The sequence below is a fragment of the Chrysoperla carnea genome, chromosome 1, assembly GCF_905475395.1.
Source record: "Chrysoperla carnea chromosome 1, inChrCarn1.1, whole genome shotgun sequence".
NCBI lineage: Eukaryota > Metazoa > Arthropoda > Insecta > Neuroptera > Chrysopidae > Chrysoperla > Chrysoperla carnea.
Window position 1 is genome coordinate 74412244 of NC_058337.1, and position 20780 is coordinate 74433023.

The window sequence follows — 20780 nt, forward strand, 5'->3', positions numbered from 1 at the left end:
AATTATAGATTTAAGAATAAAATACATGACTATCTGTAAAAGCATGAGGCGCTCCAAACTAGATATTTTAATCGCCTTCAGCTTTAGCAAATAAATCTTTACAAGTGACGCTAAATTTTAATTACCTACTTAATTTTAAAGTACTTTTAAACAGTGAATCTAGAAAACATATAAGTTTATATTAACTTTTCTTCTGAGACATCCTAAATACCATCAATTTCTAGGTATTGATCTTTGGAATACAATAAATATATTCAATGGCATTTTGAGTTTTTACAGAAAAAGTATTGCTTGGAAATAATTCGACCATTAAAAAGCAATAATTTAAAAAGCACTAAAGTCAAGGATAATTGAGTTGAAAAATTACTTAAATTTATTACACGGAAAAAGTTATTGTTTGAAAACAAAAGTACTTGAAAAACACTTTGCCAATTTTCTATTGTAAAATTTTAAACATGGCTTACTTTCGGAAACAAAATCATTATCGTTGTTTTTAAATTTATTTCAATTATTTGTTTTCAAGTAAAGTATTTTTATTTCGCAGAAAACATATGTTTACTCTTTTAAAGGTTTTCACATGAACTTTTCGAACAACCATTTCTACATAGATTAAAATATCACCATTATTTCAAATTTATTTTACAATGTTCTTAACATTTACACAAATTACTTATTTATTGAACTTTTTAACCACCAACAACAATTATTGTTTGAAATTTATTTTTACACTTTTTACAACTCAAATTAAGCCCATATCGGCTCGAGCACATTAAAAGTTCTTCTGTAACAATCTTGCTACATTATTACATTATAGAAAGATGATGAGAGACGGAAGTTGATTTTAAAATCAGATACTTGTTATTTTCTAGAGATCCGTTCTAATAAAGTTTAAAAGCATTTTGTTCCAAAATCGTTTATTTCGAAATTGAAAATGCTTGACCTTATCTATTTATGTGAACTTTTTTTTATTTTTACGGCACGAATATCACATACTTTATGCAAGGGTGATTCGTTTTTGTTTTATTGTCATTAAAATTAAAATTTTTTAGATCGAATAAATAATTCAAAGTCAAATATGGAATACACTATACTTTTTCTGAAGACATTTGTTATAAATAAATACCACCATGACAATCTGTATAACAATTTTCAGCTATAGTAAAATTTATTAGTATCACGTAAAACTTAACCATTTCGATAGCATATATCTGACCCGTGTTCTATCGTTCGCTTGACTGACCGCAGAATGTGTGTATACAAAATGATTATAATCAATCCTCAAATGATCAGCTTTAGTAAATTCAACGAATTTTGTTTGGCCTGGCTCTTAATCCATTACCTTGATTAGCAATTCTATCAATATTCAAAACTTAATTGTTAACCTAGAAGTTTGTGTCAAAGTTTTAAGTTTTGAATATCATTGGTAGAATTGTCAATCAAGTTAGATAGAATTGTCAATTTCATTAGATGAAATTTTCAAAAGAAAAATTTCGTTAAGTTAAAATATATAAGAAAATTATTAATTTTCAAAAAAATAAAACTAAAACTTTATCGTTTGTTTGATTTCCGCATACTCCGCATAAAAGATTTTCTCAAGTTAACTTTTAAGTAATTATACCATGTATATATGAAATATATCAAGATATACTTAATTTAGTTCCAAGTTTGTAACGATTAAAAATATTGATGCTAGGAGCAAAATTTTGGTAAAGGTGTTCATAAAATCCATTTCTGGTTGTCTGTTTGAATGTGTGTCCGACCGCCCGTCTATACATCTGTCCGTCCGTGAACGCGATAACTAAAAAACGAAAAGAGATATCAAGCTGAAATTTTTATAGCGTACTCAGAACGTTAAAAGTCAGGTTGACTCGTAAATGAGCTACATAGGCCAATTGGGTCTTTTAAATGTAAAAAATTAACAACTTTTGTTTGAAACATTTCTTCATAAACATTACTGTTTACCCGTGAGGGTGCAAATTAGAGGCTAATTATATAGTACGTAAGTATTACATGGGAATGCCAGCTATGTGTGTGTGACATGTATATAAATGTGTAACACAATGCGTAATCAACATTGTCTATACATGGTATTTTAACAATTAACTCAGTCAATTGTTTGTTTTCACTTGTTTTAGGATATAATCACTATTACAGTATAACTTAGTAAGCTAGTCTATTCGAATATTCTCTGGGAGGTACTGGTCGTTATTTAAAATAACATTTTAAAAAAAACAAATTTATTATTGAATAATTATTATAATGAAATGTCTTAATTCTATTAATCCGTCATTAGTTTAATCTTTATATATAAATCATTATTTCACTTCAAATGAAAACACTAACACAAAAAATAATTTTCAAATAACCTGTTCATATCAAATAAATAGGCATGTTTAATATTACCATTTTTATCGATGTATATTGGTATGCGTGTGTGATTGAGATGGTCATTAAGAAGATTTATTGATTTCATACGCTTTGTGTAAATATCAAAACGTTGCACATACAAAAACTATTTATAACTATTCATATAAAAACACATTAATTTTTATATGCATACTATTCAAAAAATTATCGTTTGTTACTAAACAATTTTATTAAGACTTGAGGAACCCAAACAAGTAAATATTGGACTTTTTTGGGGGAGTGACGATTGGGGTAAACATGTTTGAGTATTTGGGGGATATGCTGGGTGTGGCAGAACTTCGACACTACTTGGAATAATTCAAACTTTAAAAACTGTATTTCTGCAATAATTAATAACAGAAAAATTTTATTACATAGAAATTTAAATTTTTATGTGATTACTCCTAATATAAACCGAAACATGTTCAAATAATTTCTGCATGTTCTTTCTATAACATTTATATATATCACTTGAAGTGTCGGCAGAAGGAATAAGAACATTTCGGTTAAAATTACATATTACACCCCACCATGATATATCCACCAACAGTAAAATTATAACAATATTATATCCAATATTCGATAATTTATTATTTCTTTTTAACCGACTTCAAACGAAAAAGGAGGAGGTTCTCAATGCGACTGTATTTTTTTATGTTTGTTACCTCAGGACTTTTGACTTGGTGAACAGATTTTGATGATTCTTTATCTATTTGAAAGCTGGTGCTTCCCGTGTGGTCCCATTTCAATTGGTCCAGTTCTGACAATGGCATCTATGAGAAAGCCATAAAGGTCTTAATTAATTTGCATTAAGTATGTGCGCGACAAATGGACGAATGACTCAATATCACGCCAACCAATTTTGATGATTCTTTTTTTACTAACAAATCAGTAACTGTACTTCAAAATTCACTAAAAATAAAAAAAAATAAAAACTTTAAACAAAAAAAAAAAAGACTCCAAAAAGAAAAAAAATAAAAAGGCACTAAAAAGTAAAAAATTAACGATAATACAATGTAGTTAATTATTGTTATTTGTGGAGTCGGTGCCAAGGAAACAACTGTGGCAGAATAGTTTGCTACATTAACATTATTAACACCGACTCCAAAAATCACAATAATTATAACTACATTGCATTTTTATTTTTTTACTTTTTGAATCTGTTTTTTTTTTTTTTTTTTTTTTTTTTTGTTAAAAGTTTTATATCACTAAATAAACAGCTTTTCACTTAACTATTAATTCACAAAAGCCACAGACCCGTTTAAGATGCATGACCAACCCGTAGAACGTCTGGGTATATCCACCATAGGATTAACGTTAAGGCCAGGAAAACTCGCACACATTGGAGGCCAAGGCAACCCGTAGCAGGATTATCAATACTTTCAGTCCGTTTTACAGATTAGAAAATTGTTTTTAATAAATATTCACCATTTATCAGAAATTCTGAATTTTTCGGTTTGAAAATTGTTTTCCGTCGTCTATTACACATGAATTTAAAAAAAATTCTCTGTTTAATTTTTTTTAAGAAAAACCCATTAAATACAAAGTTTTAAACATACATAGTTTTTTTGGGTTTATGTAACCCACATTTGGTTACTTCTTTTTAGATTGTTAAATTCTAAATTTAAACAAATGTATGTATGTATTCGAATATAAAATTTTCTTATATGAAATATAAATAATATTTCGTTTTAAAACGATTTTAACTTTTTGCTATGTCATTTTAAAATTTATTGATATTATTCAAATGATAAAGAAAAAATATGATATATATTTATTCAGGTAGTTAAAGGCATTGCGGTGGATGCTGACTACACATAGCCTTAGAAGCCATAATGTATACAACTGATAGTATAAACTTGTAATACTAAACTAACATAAATATATAAATATTATTTCAACGCACCGGGACCTCTATGCATGCACTTAAAAGTAATACTCCAAGAACCCCGCGCTAGTCTTATGGAAAATGACTTTCGATCAAAATTTCTGCAAATTTGGGAAATATTGATTTTCGAGAATAGATCAAAGGCAAATTTAATTAAGCGATTTTTAACTTGTATAAAACCTTTTTTGTAGAAAACGTTCAATAAATATCAAAATTAGCATACATTGTACAAACCGTTCGTCTTCCTACATCTGTCAAACGTATGCCGACGTCAATTGTGAAAAGGTTTAAAATATTTCTCATTTCTTTTTTTAATTACCATTCAAATGAAATCAAAATAGGTTCATTCGTTTAGGCGCTACGATGTCACAGACTGAAAGACAGACAGACAGGCAGGCAGACAAACAGACAGACACATATAGCGGTCAAACTTATATCAGTTTTTTTTTAGTTCGAGGGTTAAAAGGGGTTAAAAATAACAATTTCTTTCTTTTATTTTTCTACTTTGTTCGTAAAATACACAGTTTTTTTTTGAGATCCACTTATGCTTAAGATTTTCCTAATTTTTTCATCTTTTATTTGCCGTATGTATCATCTTGGAACGCGTTTTCAAGTCAAGATATCAATTTATTAGTCGTTTATTTTCCGAGCGATGAGAGTTGGGTGAAATTACAAAACTTTGAGCAGAACTTTTTTTAATATTTATACTCATACGGAGTGGGAAGTTAAAAAAATGTTACAGAATGTCGCAAATAAGGGGTTAATAAATTAGTTAACTTGTTTAAGCAATTGCAAAATACGTGAGATATACTCGCAATAACAAAAGAAATCTTGTATTCTATGAACAAAATACATTTTGACTAACATAAAATATCCGTACGAACTTTTGTTGAGCAGACAAAATCAGAAAGAAATTGTTAATTTGGACCCTTTTTTTGTTTAGTTATAGTAGCTTATAACAAATGAACAGTCGAAGATAAAAGGTCGCAACTAGTTTTAAACAACGTATTTTGTTAAAGTATTCATTTTTTGGTCCTGAATTTTTTTGTCCATCGTTGCGTTTTCTCAAAGAGTCCCAAGAAAGTTTTCCTGTCATCATCTTATTTAGCGCACTTTTATAAAAAAAAACAAAAAAAAAACAAAAAAAGAAATGTTGAAATAGTTTATGAACTCATCTAATGAATTTTCTAACGAAAACCAATAATTTTGACTTCAATACGACTCAGCTAATTTTATAATCATTTATTTGGAAGCAAAAACGATCAAAACATAAATATTCGATAAAACTTTCTGTATAAAATATTAATGTTATGGTGATCTGTATATCGAAGTTACATGCACGAAATATCGATAGTAAAATCAAATTTATAAGCCAATGCATATAAAACGATATGGTGTAGTTATGTCTTATAAATATATATTTTTTGATATCGTTAAATCAATATGAATTATCATTCTGGAATATTCGATTTTCTTGAATGCATATGAGACTTTATAAATTCAAAATTTAAAATAATAAAGCTATATAAATTTAACATAATAGAAAATTAAAATAAAACTGCTGAAAAATACTCATAGCTCTGCCGCTGGTTTTCGTAATTTATCCCCATAAGCTTTTAATCAAGAAAAGACCGGTTTACCGGCTAGAAGTTTATTAAAAAATTATCAGTATTTTATCGTTTGTTACTATTTGTCTGCTGTAGTTTAATAATACGTAATAAATTCTGTACGCTGTATGTTTAGGGTTGCGAGTTCGATTAATAAATTTTAGTCTCAGAAACGAAGCAATCAAGTTCGAAAAATTAAAACAGCAAGTCGGATTTGAATGCGGATTTCGGCATTCGATTCGTTAGAGCGTCAATTAAATTGATTTATAAGAAATTAAATATATGCAATTTACATAAATAATTTGCATTTTCTAATTGCATTTTAAATTAACCGTAAATATACTAAATTCACAATTGCTCTTCAAATTTTTCGAACCTTGCCCGTTTTTAGTGTTTCGTTTCTGTGACTATTTGTGATAGCCTGGTATAGTGAGTGCATGAAGGATGTAAAATGCATCGTTTATGTTATTTTTCTTACAATTTTTAATGCCCCGAAAGAGATATGTAACTTTTTTATTATAAAAATTAGAGAAATATTTTTTATAAAAAATATTTGAAAATTGTTTTTTTTTTCTATTGAACGTCCATACTTACTACATAACATAAAAGGGTATAAAAACAGACTTTTTCATATTCGATTTTCATTTTAACACTTTGTGATTCTTATCAAAAGCGTAAAGCTTTAAACCAAATAATTTCCGGAACATATATATATATATATATATATATATATATATATATATATATATATATATATATATATATATATACTTTTTTGAAAGAAGAAAGGAAAAATTATTGAATTCAAAACACGAAAAAGAATCAGGAAAAAATTATTTTCTTTATTCAGATTTATGCTGCCATTAAATCATATTTTTATATCGTTGCAAAAATATATATTTGCTATAAAGATATTTTATGATGAATACTTTTAATGTAAGGGTTCTTCTAAAAAGATTTAAAAGCCTCTGTTTTGTATTTTTTGGTTTTTGAAAATGGATAATTCTTACAATATCTTAGGGCTAATAAAATGCCTTAGAGCTTTATGTTCTTATTCTGTAAATAATGCTGTAATGTTCGTTGTATGCCTTTATTAATTTGGGAACTGAGCATTTCTTCTTGTATATAAAAAGTAAAATTATATCTTACAAGTGGAAACAAGCAATTGACTGAGTTAATTGTTGAAATACCATGTATATACTGTGTGAAAAAATTTTTCAAATACCTATCTAAGGACACTAGAGTGGAATATAACAATACCTTAACTGTCGAAATCCATCCAGCCGCCCGGCTAGAAGATATCTAGTAATACAGAAATTTACTAATCAGATATGCGCGAAAAATATAACCACTATTTAGCAGTCGGTTAAAAAGTAGCTAGGGAAATTATTAAATTTTAAAAAAACCTTCTAATACAAGTTACCAAAAAAAGTCTATTGTGTCAAACCTTAAGATAAAAAAGATTCTAAAATTTCTAATAATTGAATATTGATACAGTCATTGTATAATCACCCATATAATCTTCACCCAGAGAAGAACTTTCTTATAAATTTACACCAACAACTAATAAAAATTGTAGCATATGAATAATTGAAAGTTTCAAGAGAAAACGAATATAGCAACCAGTAATGTGATTTTGGTTGAATATTACAAGAATACGAAAAATTAGTGAAAATATTCAAATTTATTCGAAATTTTTAAATAATTCAAATTTGGCTTCCGCTAAAATCAAATAAAAAGATGTAAAAAAACAGAAAATTCATTTACTTTTGTTCGTAGAACCACAATATTAATGTATTTAGTTAAATGGCAAGGAGAAATGTAGGCGTGCGTTTATTTATACAGAAAAAATTAAATAATTAAACAAATTAGAATGAAAATTTATTCGTTAGAATTTTCGTTAATGAAAAGTAGAATAATTTTCATATACATTTTAATATAATGAGACTCATCTTAGAATAAAAACTGTCGCTGTTTCATAATTGATTTTTGTCATTAAAAGCTGGCAAGGGAATGAATAGAATCGATATAAATTTTCAACATTTTTTTTCCATATTTTCCTTAAAATTAATTGCAATTTCATAAAGGCTTTAAAAACAAAAAAAAATATATTTCATTGTCGCTCATTGGAAGTTTGAAAAACGTTGCAGTATATGGCAAAGACTACTATTAAAAGTTGATATTGACATTTTATTTTATCAACAAAAAAATTTTCCGAAATATCAAAGAGCTATATATCTGCGAAAAGAATGATTAAAAGCTTGTTTGAAAGCTTATTATAAAACCTATGTATAATTATATATAAGTTAATTAAAATGAATATAAAATAAATAAAATATAAAAAAGAATTACAAACATAAACGTTATTATTATATAACTACAAAAGCCTATTTTTAATGTATACATACATCGTTAAAATTATTACGTCACACGATGTTTTACGAAAAATTTTTTCTTCAGGCGTTGTTGTTGTTCTTTTGAAAAGTTTTTTAAAACTATATGTAACTTTCAAATTAATCTGAAAATAAAAACTTAAATAAAAATATTTTAACAAGAAATAAGTCTGAAGTTCTTTTAATACCCTTGCGTGCTAGTGAGCAGCGCTGTTTTACGATTCTTCACTAAATTTTGTATCTCCCAGTCTGATCGATTAACTTTTAAATGAATCCATGTAAATATTATAGAATGTTTGCCCTTAGCATTTTACGCTTTACGCAAAGAGATAGATGGAAAATGTCTCAATCGTATGAAAAATTATTTTTAGAAACATGTTATAGTTTTTTTTTCGTCTCTTTGAATTGTTTTATTATAAGAGTGGTATCCTTAAAGTTTCACGTACACGAAACCTTAAAAACAACATGCAATAAAACCTTTTGAAAAATATCTTCCTAGTAAAAGTCACGACCACCATATGAAGAAATAAATTATAGTCATATAAATTATACTTTTATACAAGAATTTCAAAGATTATAGAAGGTATAATTTTCAAAATCTTTGCATAAAAAGAACGCTTCACTTATTACGTACTAGTGCAGAAATATATTGAGTGAACTAGAAACTTTTACCACCGGAAATATCTTCAAAACTATGAACCAAAAAAAAAATTACGAAACCAAAATTAATGTTTTTGAAAGGCAGAAATATAAAAAAATTATGAATTTGATTAAGTCCTTCAAAGTCATTCAAAAATCAAGCATATTAGAGATATAACAGAGCTTTAAATCAGAAAGTTCTTTTAAAAATTCAAATATGTTTTATGTTAACTTTTGTTAGCTTTCTATGAAGATCAATTTTTTAATGTAAAGTTTTTTTTAAAATTTCATGCAAATGGCTTATAACTACTTAAATGAATGCATTAGCAAACTTTTTAGACAATTTCTGCTGAATCCTAATAAATTATGAATAAATGTTTCAAAGAAATGTCGGTATTTTTAAAACATTCTTTGCTTGATTTATTTTTCTCTCTGTGGAAAGGTCAGATATTTAAGGTGGTAATAGATACTGGTTTATCCATTTTATTGGAGCTAAAATAGTTAAAATCTTCAATTTAAAACATATTTTTCCTGGATTTTAGAATTCTCTTTTTCCTAGAATATTTTTAATTACATTTAGCAAAACTATTTTTTACTCCAAGTGGATTGGAAACAACAATAACCAAGCAGCATTCGAGAAATCAAAATAATTTTAAAACAACTAGATCACATTTGATGGAATGCAGGATAGCACTTTTATTGACCAGAAGAAGTCCTTACCTTTTGAGTTTTTAGACTCGGTAATGTGAAGGTGAAAACAAAAATTTAATAAAGAGTTTTATCACAAATATTTAAAATTATCAATAATCTCTCCAGTAATACAAATGGTTTCTCAAATTTTTGCATTTTTGAAAAGACTTAAAAGATGATTAAAATAAATTTCAGTAGTTTTATAAATGACCTGTGTCACCGCCACCAATAGAATCTAAAAGTTTCAATTGTTGTAAAGCCTACAGCAAAATTTTAAAATCAACTGAATTAATAAGACTTTCATAAGAAAATAATATATAATATTATAATTATAATATATAATATTGATTTCAAAACTCCACTTTGAATCGTTTACAATCGCTTTGTATTAAGAATTACACTAAATATAAAAGCTATTCATCTTAATTATACGCGCTACAATTCAATTCTACACGATAAAATTCTTTTTATGAAAGCAATTGAAAATATTAAAAATATTTTTTCTATTAATATCAAATATAAGATTTATGTATCAGTGAGTGAACGCGCGTAGTACTAGTGCAAACAACTATGTACCTAACTTTTTTAAATATTATTATTTAGTTTTGATTTATCAGTTTTTATTATCCTAATCGAAAGACCTATTCAGAATTTTTTCTGTGAAAAAAAAGTTAAGGGTGTACAAAACCCATTTCACACATTTGAAAGATTTGATGCTACACTATGTAAAGGTAAGACTTCGAGAACCTAATGAAAATTAGAAATTTGTTTAACTCTCAAAATTTAAATTTTTTTGTAAAATGGTTGAAGAAACAAAAAATTATAAAAAATGTTTTAATTCTTAAAAAATTAATCAGGAACTAATAATATTTTCGGTAACTTATTTTCTGAAAAATGTAACTTATTATCAGAAACAATATTAGTCCAATTTTTTTATGTTCGTCCCCCTCCACAGAAACCGTCAAATGTCAATTTTTTTTACCAAATACACCTATCCGTGGTTTATTTTGAGTAATTCTACGTCAAAAAGGCTCCTTGTGATTTTTTCCTTAAGTTGTGTTTTTGAGTTATTAACAGTTATGTCTGGAAAATCTCTAGAAAGTTTATTTTCAAAGCGGAAAATTAATGCAAATAAAATTTTTGAGCTTTTCAAAATCTTAAATCATTTTTTAACATCTTTTATATAAAGTTTTGAAGAGTAATTACAGATTGTTTGATTTTAAAGCATCAATTTTTAATTATTAAAAAATATTAAGTTGTTTTGGCGGGTAATCACCTATCAAAAACAAGATCACACTCAACTTTTTGTTAAATATCCCTAAGAAGTATTCGGTTCACTACTAGTTTAAGAGTCTGTTGAAGTTAATTATTTGTATGATTTATAAAGTCTGTGATTGAAAATAATTGTAAAATATAATTTGGCGGAATGATGTCTGATATTCTATATTGGCTGAATATTATATAATTTTATCTTGTGAAATTAATTTGTGTACAAGATAGATACGTATGCCGCTATATTCTAATTGTTTTTCGTTTATAACTTTATGTTGTACTATTTCAGACGCCTCTCAATACTTTCACTCTTTATTCTTCAATATTACATTCTTTAATACGAGCACGGACACCCCCGAATATGTTGGAATCAGCACGTGTTCATCCTGATGATTAGTAGTAAATTATTATATTATTCAACCATTTTCTTACTGAACATTCAGAAAAATAATCAAATTTCCAACATTGGCTATTTAGAGTACAACATTGGCTACATTCCGCAGCCGATAGATGTCCAAGGCTGCACTTAAGTTTTTTAATGTATTTGTATGCTTTTGAAGGTACTTGGCTCTTAAATGGTGTCATTTTTGTAAAAATCGTCGTTTCACAGTTGCATAACTATACTCAAACTTTTGGAAAATTCATAATGAATGGATTTTTTCAAGGTTTAAAAATATTGTTAAGTAATGGAGTTTTTGAACTTAACAAAAATCTTATAAACAAATCGTGATCAAATTGAAGAGCATTAGAGAGAAACTTCGAGATACCCACACATCGATTATGTCTCTATTAAAAATTGTTTAGCTTTAATTATATTTTAAAAATCAAACTGTCATTTTGTTATATGTTCTAACACAAAACTTCCTTATTGACTTAAGAAAATCACAGACTTCTATACAAAGGTTAGATCTCTGACTTATTGTTTGGCAACGGGAATCATTTCATAATTATCAGTACACAATCAACGGAAATACTTTACCAACATGATATTCCTAAACAATGTCTTGCCCATTATTTCGCTAATCTTCCCTGCTTAATAAAACCAATGTTGTAACTGTATTGTAGTGGTTCTTCTGTTATCTACGATAAAAAAATTTTTAATAATGAATCAGAATTCTGTCATTAATGTCCTCAAAATAGGTACCATATTTGGTAAGATATTAAAAAATGTCGAAGAAGAAAAACTTTCAGGCTTTGATAGCTATATCTATATTTAGGTAGACATCTATGTCAGTAAACACACCCAAAATTATGAATTATATACACTTTTGGGTGTGTTTAGTCGAATCATTCAATCAATTATATTATCCATTACAAAAATAAATAATGTTTACAAAAATTGCTGTAGTAGTGTATTCGACAAAAATCGAATGTAAATCAAACATTGTCTACGTAATTTTTTATTAACTAATAATATAATAAAAAATAACTGAAACTATTTGAAACCTGTGTAAATCTTTCTAAAGTCCCCTGGATGGTTCTCTGAAATTTAAAACGAGATTAAGTGGTGTATAATTCAAAAGCCTTGCTCGCTGAGTTGCAATTGAGTGTTGAAAGCATTCTTCAAATATGGCAGTTGTCAGATTTAAAAAAAAATTAATTAAAAGTTTTTCCAAATTTTAAAAACATTTTCGGTTGCGATATGAACTTTGAGCCCTAGAGATAATACCACAAATCATTTGGAGCGACTTTCTCCACCTTAAAATTAATTTTATACTTATTTGAAGTAATTCCGTCGATAATGCAATCTATCTGGTGTAACGACAAGAAGAGTTTCGTGACGCTGGACCGACCGCAATATACGTCGAATGAAGGTCTGGGTATTTCATCCTGGACACTGTCTGTTAACATATATAATATTTATGGAGCTATTTCCAGATTTTTAACCTTTAATTTTGCTACCTCACCAACAATCTCCCTTCGACGAAACTGAGAAAGCACACTTTATTTATGGACTAAAAAATTCAATGAAAAATGTTATAAACATCGAGGTCCATTCATTTTTGTAATAAGTCTATTTGACTTAATTTTACAGTTTTTTACACTTTTTAGGTCTAGTGATTATAAAGGATGTTTTCTTAGTTTTTTAACACAAAACTGCAAACCACCCTTCACGCTGTTCCTAAGGGCCCTGAAACTATAGTTTAGACACTTTTATCTCCCATCCCCTTCGTTATGTCTTTGTAAATTCACTTGAGGTCCCTTTGTGACGAGGGCCCAGTAGAGAACTGCTCCTTTGCCACTTCTTAAATACGCCACTGATACCCACTGTACTTCCCTTTACATTTATACACCACACATATATACAAGTCCATTCGAATAAGAGTATGCTAAAAGTTTGAGGTGCCTCATTTTTTTTTGTAACAGAGAATACATTTAGTGGAAGCGCTTGTGAATTATATTAATAATTTAGTCATAATGAAAAAAAAAAAAAAAAAAACAACAACAACAACATAGAAATTGATTCATAATAATTCCATTCTCATTCAGATACTTTTAAACAACCTTCAAAATAGAAATTATTCGTAGGAGAATAAGAGTAAAACTAATCTGATTTCTTTTTTTTTTTTTTGTTAAAATAAATAATGGTTTTATTTACTTGTTACAGATACCAAAAGAGATGTATGTATATAATAGTACACATAATTCCAGTATCGAGGAACAAGAACATCCACCATGTCCATACACATGTGAGTTAACAAATGAAGCTGGTTATGTGGTATATTCAGCATTAGGATCATTTTACATACCAATGTTTGTTATGTTATTCTTTTATTGGCGTATATATAAAGCTGCTGTTCGAACTACACGTGCAATTAATCAAGGGTTTCGTACAACTAAAGGTAAAAAATATAGCTTTTTTTTTATTTGACTACTTTAGTAATCAAAGCATTTTAACATTTGTTTTTATTTGTACAAACAAAAAACATATTTAAAATTAATCTCTCAACTCTTCCTGAGTTCAGTAGGCAAAAAGATTTTTGATAATTTGTTTCATATTCAGGTAAATTTGGCCGTTCTGAGCAGCTTTTATTTTAAACTAGATGATCCGGTGAACTTCATTTCACCTCTTTTATTTGATTATAACTAAAACCTTACTGCCATCTCTTGATAAATTAGTCAGCATTCGACCTGTCGCTACGCGATCATTATACGTGCTTCATTAATAACTGTACTATGCTTGACCCCGCATAGCTCGCTTGCTAAACAATAACTTTACTTCCATCTCTTGGCCAATAAGATGGCCTTCAACCTCAGACCTCGTTGTATTCTCAGATAATTTTTATACAAAAACTAAATACTTTTAATTGATTAAGTAATATAATATACCTAATAAAATCTGAACAGAATACATTGGTCTCCCATTCAAGTACTGACTATGGCAAATGTTGCTTAATTTCAGTGAGCAGACGTGAAGTTGATGAAACCTTGTCCTGACGATTAAAATAATAAGCTAAATAGGTACAGCCGCGTTAAATGATACGCGGCCAAACATTTGCAGCAATTTTATTGGTAAAGATTATTTGAAGGATATTTATTTAAATTTTTAATTATGAAGCAACTGGGTGTTCAAAACATCAACATTAACGTAGAGTATTATATTTCGGTGATACAAATAGATTACTTTCTCGATCTTCCGACTTTTTTGTTTATCTCCTGACTTTCTGGAACTTGAGGTGTCAAGCTGCTGAGTATGTGTCGTTGAATCATTAAAAGCAAAAAAAGTGAATTAGATCGTAGGAACACATGATGTAAAACTCTAACCTTGTAAAATTTCTTCGTGGATATACAAATACAAACTGTAGGATATTGACCGTGTAGTTTACGTAAGCACAATAAATGAACTTTTAGTCGGATATTTAGTCTTTTCCAGAAGTGAATTGTATAATTGCAACATTGGTCAATTTACTTTGTGTGGTGTGACTATGACATGCTTGTACACAATTTACCCAGATGGGCAATATATGGTAATGTATTCGTTGTAGGATTGACAGATTTATTGAAGTAATACGCTACTTTTTCGAGAACTATATATTTTTTAAAGATATCGCGTTCCCTTTTGTGTCTATTATGCTAATCTATTATGGCTAATACTTCATACTCTGAACCGACTAGCAACCCAGAAATTAACAGTAAATTTCCTTTTGCTTTAATAGTAAATTTACATTTTTGACTAAAACATGTTTTTGGAAAATCGTAAGCATTTGAAGGAAATGCGACTTAAAATTATTGCATTTAATCGAAAGAAAATACGCTAACTCTAAAAAAATGCTTAAAACAGAAATTATCATGGACAATAAAAGTCATTCTTCCGTATTAATAACTTTTATGCCCAGGTCAATTTTCAAGATCATTTGATGATCAAGGTCAAATGTCCTTGAAAGATGAATTTGAATTTTAGGTCAAAGTCATGGACACAGGTGAATGACCTTGATAACTTTTGGGTAAAGCAGTATGCTGCAGCTACCATGTTTTCTTTTGGTTAAATGCCATAATGACATATTTTTCCAAAAGCTAACGATTTTCGAAAAAATTTGAATAAAAAATGTTAGTTTTTTTAAGAGGATTAACTTCCTAATTTAAAGATTTATTCTATATGTTACCTTTTAAGGTCTACTATTCAAGCTGTGACTATTCACCTGACTATTCAAGCAACACAGAGAACTAGGACCAAATTCATTTTTGAGAGTGTCACCCGTCAACACCCTGTATTAACATCTATGAAAGCGTTTTTCTTCGGAAACTTTTTTGGGACATTTTCCATAGTAGGAACGGAATGTATTTTCTTTTTTTTTTTTTGTAAGGAAATTATTGTGTACAAGTATGCCTCTGTTAGTTATAAAATATTTACGTAATTAAGTAAATAATAACAGATTGTACAAAATAAGAATTTTTTTAGGTTCTTTCTACATTTATATACAACAATAATAAATTTAATCAATGTAATATGATGTTAACATTCACATTTTCGTACACACGTTACAACTCCGGTAGGTATAAATAAATATATGCATTTTCTTTCTCTTCAGTGTTCTCCAGTACAATTATTGTTAGCTAGAATTTAAAACAAATAAGGAAGAAAGAAAATTATGAACTATACAAATATCACATCAGTATCAACAACTGGTTGCTTTTACTTGTAGTAATTATTGTAGTATCGTATCGTTGTCGTTGACGGCGAACATCGCACTTCGTCCATGTTGACTGCACCCTGCGAGTTCTCTCTTGTATAGGTATAGTAGGTATCTGATGTAACCCGTTATAATATTAAATTCCCTTTGTTTCCGATTTTAACAGTACTACTGGTTTTTAATTAAAAGCATAAGCACACAAATGATTTAATTTATTTTAGTACAGTATACAGTACACATAACATATAACAAACTCTCCTATTCCTACCTTCCTACCTAGTTGTACTACTAAATTAAGAGTATTTTAATTAAAATAGATAATAATATTATATATATACATATATATACCCAGTGTCCTAGACTCCCCGTACACTCTCTCTGATATTCAATGTATGCCGTTGGATGTGGGATTCATGGCCCAAGCGAATTGGCAACAGGCTATTAGAGTTTCTTTAAATTTTGAAACAATTAGTTTCCCGAGGTCAATTTGTAGGTTTTTAATTAAAAAAAGAATTTTCTAGAACCGTACTCTCACACACAAAAGTGAAATTATGAAAAGACAAGTGAAAACCAACAATTGACTGAGTAAGTTGTTGAAATACCATGTATAGACAGTGTTGATAACTCTGTCACATTACACATACATACATGTCACAACTGATATTCCCATATAATACATACTATACAATTAGCGCATAATTTGCACTCTCACGGATAAACAGTAATGTTTACAAAAAAATGTTTCATTCATAAGTTGTTTATTTTTTTAAAAGAAACATTTTTTACATTTGAATTTTAGTTCTATCTCTAACGGTTTACAAGACCCAATTAACCTATGTTGCTCATTTACGAACTTGACCTCACATTTTACGTCCTAAGCACGCTATAAGAATTTATGCTTGAAATCTTTTTCGTTTTTGAGTAATCGTGATGACAGACGGACAGACAGACAACCGGAAATGGACTAATTAGGTGACTTTATGAACACCTTTCCCAAAATTTTGTTTATAGCATCAATATTTTAAGCGTTACAAACTTGGTACTAAACTTAATATACCTTGGTATATTTCATATACATGGTATAAAAAATGATACAAATATGTAGCTCAAGTATTGTTTAAACCACAAAATGTCAGTAAAACCCGAAACCACAAAATGCCAATAAAACCCACAACAAGGACTTTTAAACCTTTATTGTGGCTTTTTTACTAAATATTTGAGCAATTTGAATATTTTTATAAGCATATTTGTGTAAAAAAACTACCTGTACTGAAAAACTTTTAGGGATGAAAAAAAATGCTTGATATTTATAAAATTCGCAGGTTTTGTTTAGGGTTCTAGTGGCATTTTGTCCAAAATATCAACGAACTGTCAAGAAAGATTTATAAATTTAGTATAAAGCGAGTATTTTTATATTAGAAAGTTGGTCTCTTTAAAATAAGGAAGTATTTTAGAAGATCGAATAAATTTCGAAGATCGAAGATCGAGTCCTATGAGAGAAATTGCTCCACATCGACATCCTAAGCACCCGGTGTACGTATAGTATGATTAAATACACAAGTACAGATGAATCATATTAATTTATTAACGAGTGGTAAATGAGCATAATCAAAATAGGTACTGATTAGCTTTGGCTTGGTTTTGAGTTTGAGGTATGTATATATAACTGTGTTCTGGGAGTCATGAATGGATTTACAACCTACCCCCACTTCTCGTCGTGGACCTTGGATACAGTACAGAAGATTATATTTTCTGGAAAAATATGTCTGATTATATGGGCTTGGTTCCTTATAGGTCTAAAAAATCTCTTCCAGAAAAATATTTTACTTTAACCATTCAAAAACAAAGTGTGGCTAGGTAGGCTAAATTTAACTAGTGCAAATGAAGCTTAATATCTTTAAATAAGAAAATTTGGCAATTTGAACAAAATCAAATTTCTCTTCTTTTTTTGCACCCTGTACAATGACACAAAAGTATATTCAACGTACATTACATCTGTTATAAATGAATTAAAGTTAACAAATGTATATTAAAATGATTTATTTTGAACATAATAACCATATTATGTTAACCAATTTGAACATTTTATGTTCATAATAAAATAGTGTTGTATATAGGTATAATATGTATACGTATGACGTATTCTAAAAAACATTTTAACCAAAAATTTATTTATTTATGCAGTAAAAATATTTTTTATTTTCTAAATAATTCTTTGCACTTTTTTTTATAATTAAATTTTGAAACAAACTAATAAGTAATTTTAATATCAAAAAATTATACGAGTAAAAAATATAGGTTAAATGACGAGAGTCAAACTGCAGAAATTTTCCGTAGGATATATAGTACTTGTACTCTACCAGTGAAATTTATAAAATTTAAAACATCCCTGACAAATTTTTCGGGTACGGAATCCCAAACTCGCACTTGAAACATATCTAAGAACACTCACCATTAAATTGCCTTTTTCCTTTAAAGCCTTTTCCAAACTGAGCCGATTTTAATGATCATCGCCAATTTTTTTCTGGTATGGAACTCTAAACTCACACTTGAAACATAGCTAAGAAGACAGACAGACACACATACATATACAGCGGTCAAACTTATAATAACACCCTCTTTTTAGTTCGGGAGTTAAAAATGTAATACACTTATCAAGTTATATAGGAAAGTATATACACATAGTGTTCGTTACATCTAGGCATATAAATATCTCGAGTATGACAGAGTTCATGCGTTAAGCAATGCATCTAAGTAAGAGGTATTGACAGATCTTCTGTTGTGTGCATGCAGAGAGTGTGTATGTAGATAATACCTCTCACTTAGATGCATTGCTTAACGCATATATTCTGTCATACTCGTGATATTTATAATGCCTAGATGTAACACTCACTGTATACAAATACCCATACTTTCCCATGATTATAAAAACGTACATATCGCTTATAACAACCATAATTGTTGGTCCCTTCAAAAGTTGTTTATTTTTTAATAAGGAACATTTTTTATATTTTAACTTTTGCTCTATCTCTAACGGTTTACCAAATGGATCCTACGAACCCAAGACCCTATTGACCTATGTTGCTCATTTTTTTCGAACTCGACCTCATTTTTTACGTCCTGAGTATGCTGTAAAAATTTCAGCTTGATATCTTTTTCCGTTTTTGAGCTATCGTGCTACAGACGGAAAGAAACCTTTTACTTGTACTTATCCCTGCGAATATTATATACTCTCTTGTCAACCTCGTGTTTGAAAATTTTTAATATATCAAAAGTTAAAGAGGAATATAATTTTAAATTATAAAATATAACTTAAGTTTTTACATAAAGCAGAATAAAATCCATACAAGTCGACAGAAAACTCACTTTCCTACGAAAATAGTTTATTTAAACGAACAAAAAGAAGAATTTATTTAGAATAGAAGCTGAGTGAATGGCTATTTTTAATTTTACCTGAAAACTCTAAAAAAAAGTTTAACCTTTGATTTGAACTAACCAACGCGACAAATATAACACATGTAATAGCGAATGGTATGAAATGTATATATCATAACTTAAAGTTTTAGTTCAATGATCATAAATAACTTTGATTGTAATAGTAACAATAAGACATTACAAATATTGTTGAATATTAAATATTTTGAGATACCCATAGACAACAACGTATACCACAAATTATACTAATCGAACCTTAGTTGTAGTACCTTATGTATACACATTACATACACATATAAAGAGTAACCCAAGTTATAAAAACTAAATTGTCCCTTTTCTAAATATAAATCGTTGAAAAAAAATTATTATGATTATTGCCAAAACACCTGCTTTTAAAAATTGAAAATTTTGCACACAAAGCCATCAGTTTGGCACATTGCAGAAATTTTTTTTTTCTTTTTTGAAGCTATCACTATCAGCTTTTAATCACAAAGGATCCATAGAACATCCTTCCAAATTTTTCTAAGCGAGCTTTTTGGCAATATTCACAAAATATCCTTTTTCTTCCAAAATTTCAATTACATGTATCTGAAATGGAATACTTTCTCGACAGAAGACAAGTTTATTGAAAAATTGCCAGTATTGTATCTTTATTTACTTGAATAAATCCTCCACTTATAACTTGGTCCACCCCTTGCATATATATGCCGTGAACATAACATAAAGGAACAAAACGCATATCTAACAGGCTAAACTGAAAAACAACAAATAGCAAGTCAGATGATAACGCATCTAACCTCTAAATATCGATTCAAAGTTGTGTGGTAAACATCAGATTTTCTTAGCTTCTTGCATACGTTTAAAATAATAATAAGAATTATTTACGCCATGGATTTATATACAATATGCATATAATTTCTTAAATATCTCTACACTACAGTCTTGTGTGCTCTTCTAATAGACAATTTCGCATTCTCTCTCTAATAGGATTAGCATTTCCTGTAACTCTCGTGGGTCTTCGCTAATCAACATAAGGTCGTCTGCGAATCTCAGATGATTTAGTTTTTCGCCGTATATATTTATTCCAATCGAGTCACAGTCTATTATCCAGAATATATGTTCCAACACTGCCGAGAATAGTGTTACTCCTTTTATTATTCTAAATGATTGCTCTATTCTTCAGCAACTTTTAATGATAATTTCAATTTTTTGAGGCTTACGATTAATGTAGACACATGCAGGGTTCCCACTGGAATACACTAAAGCTAAAATATCGGGGCCGAATCAGTAGGGTATTCGAAAAAAAAAATCAAATAGG

The 20780-nt window shown here is 28.5% G+C and overlaps 1 protein-coding gene across 1 annotated transcript in view; it reads left to right on the top strand.

Moving 5' to 3' along the window:
- LOC123290980 (octopamine receptor Oamb-like) overlaps positions 1-20780 on the top strand; it is a 55016-nt gene that overhangs the window by 27546 nt on the left and 6690 nt on the right. Inside the window, exon 4 of the mRNA XM_044871393.1 lies at positions 13526-13738. Coding sequence (XP_044727328.1) covers positions 13526-13738 — 213 coding nt within the window. The remainder of the gene's footprint in view (positions 1-13525; positions 13739-20780) is intronic.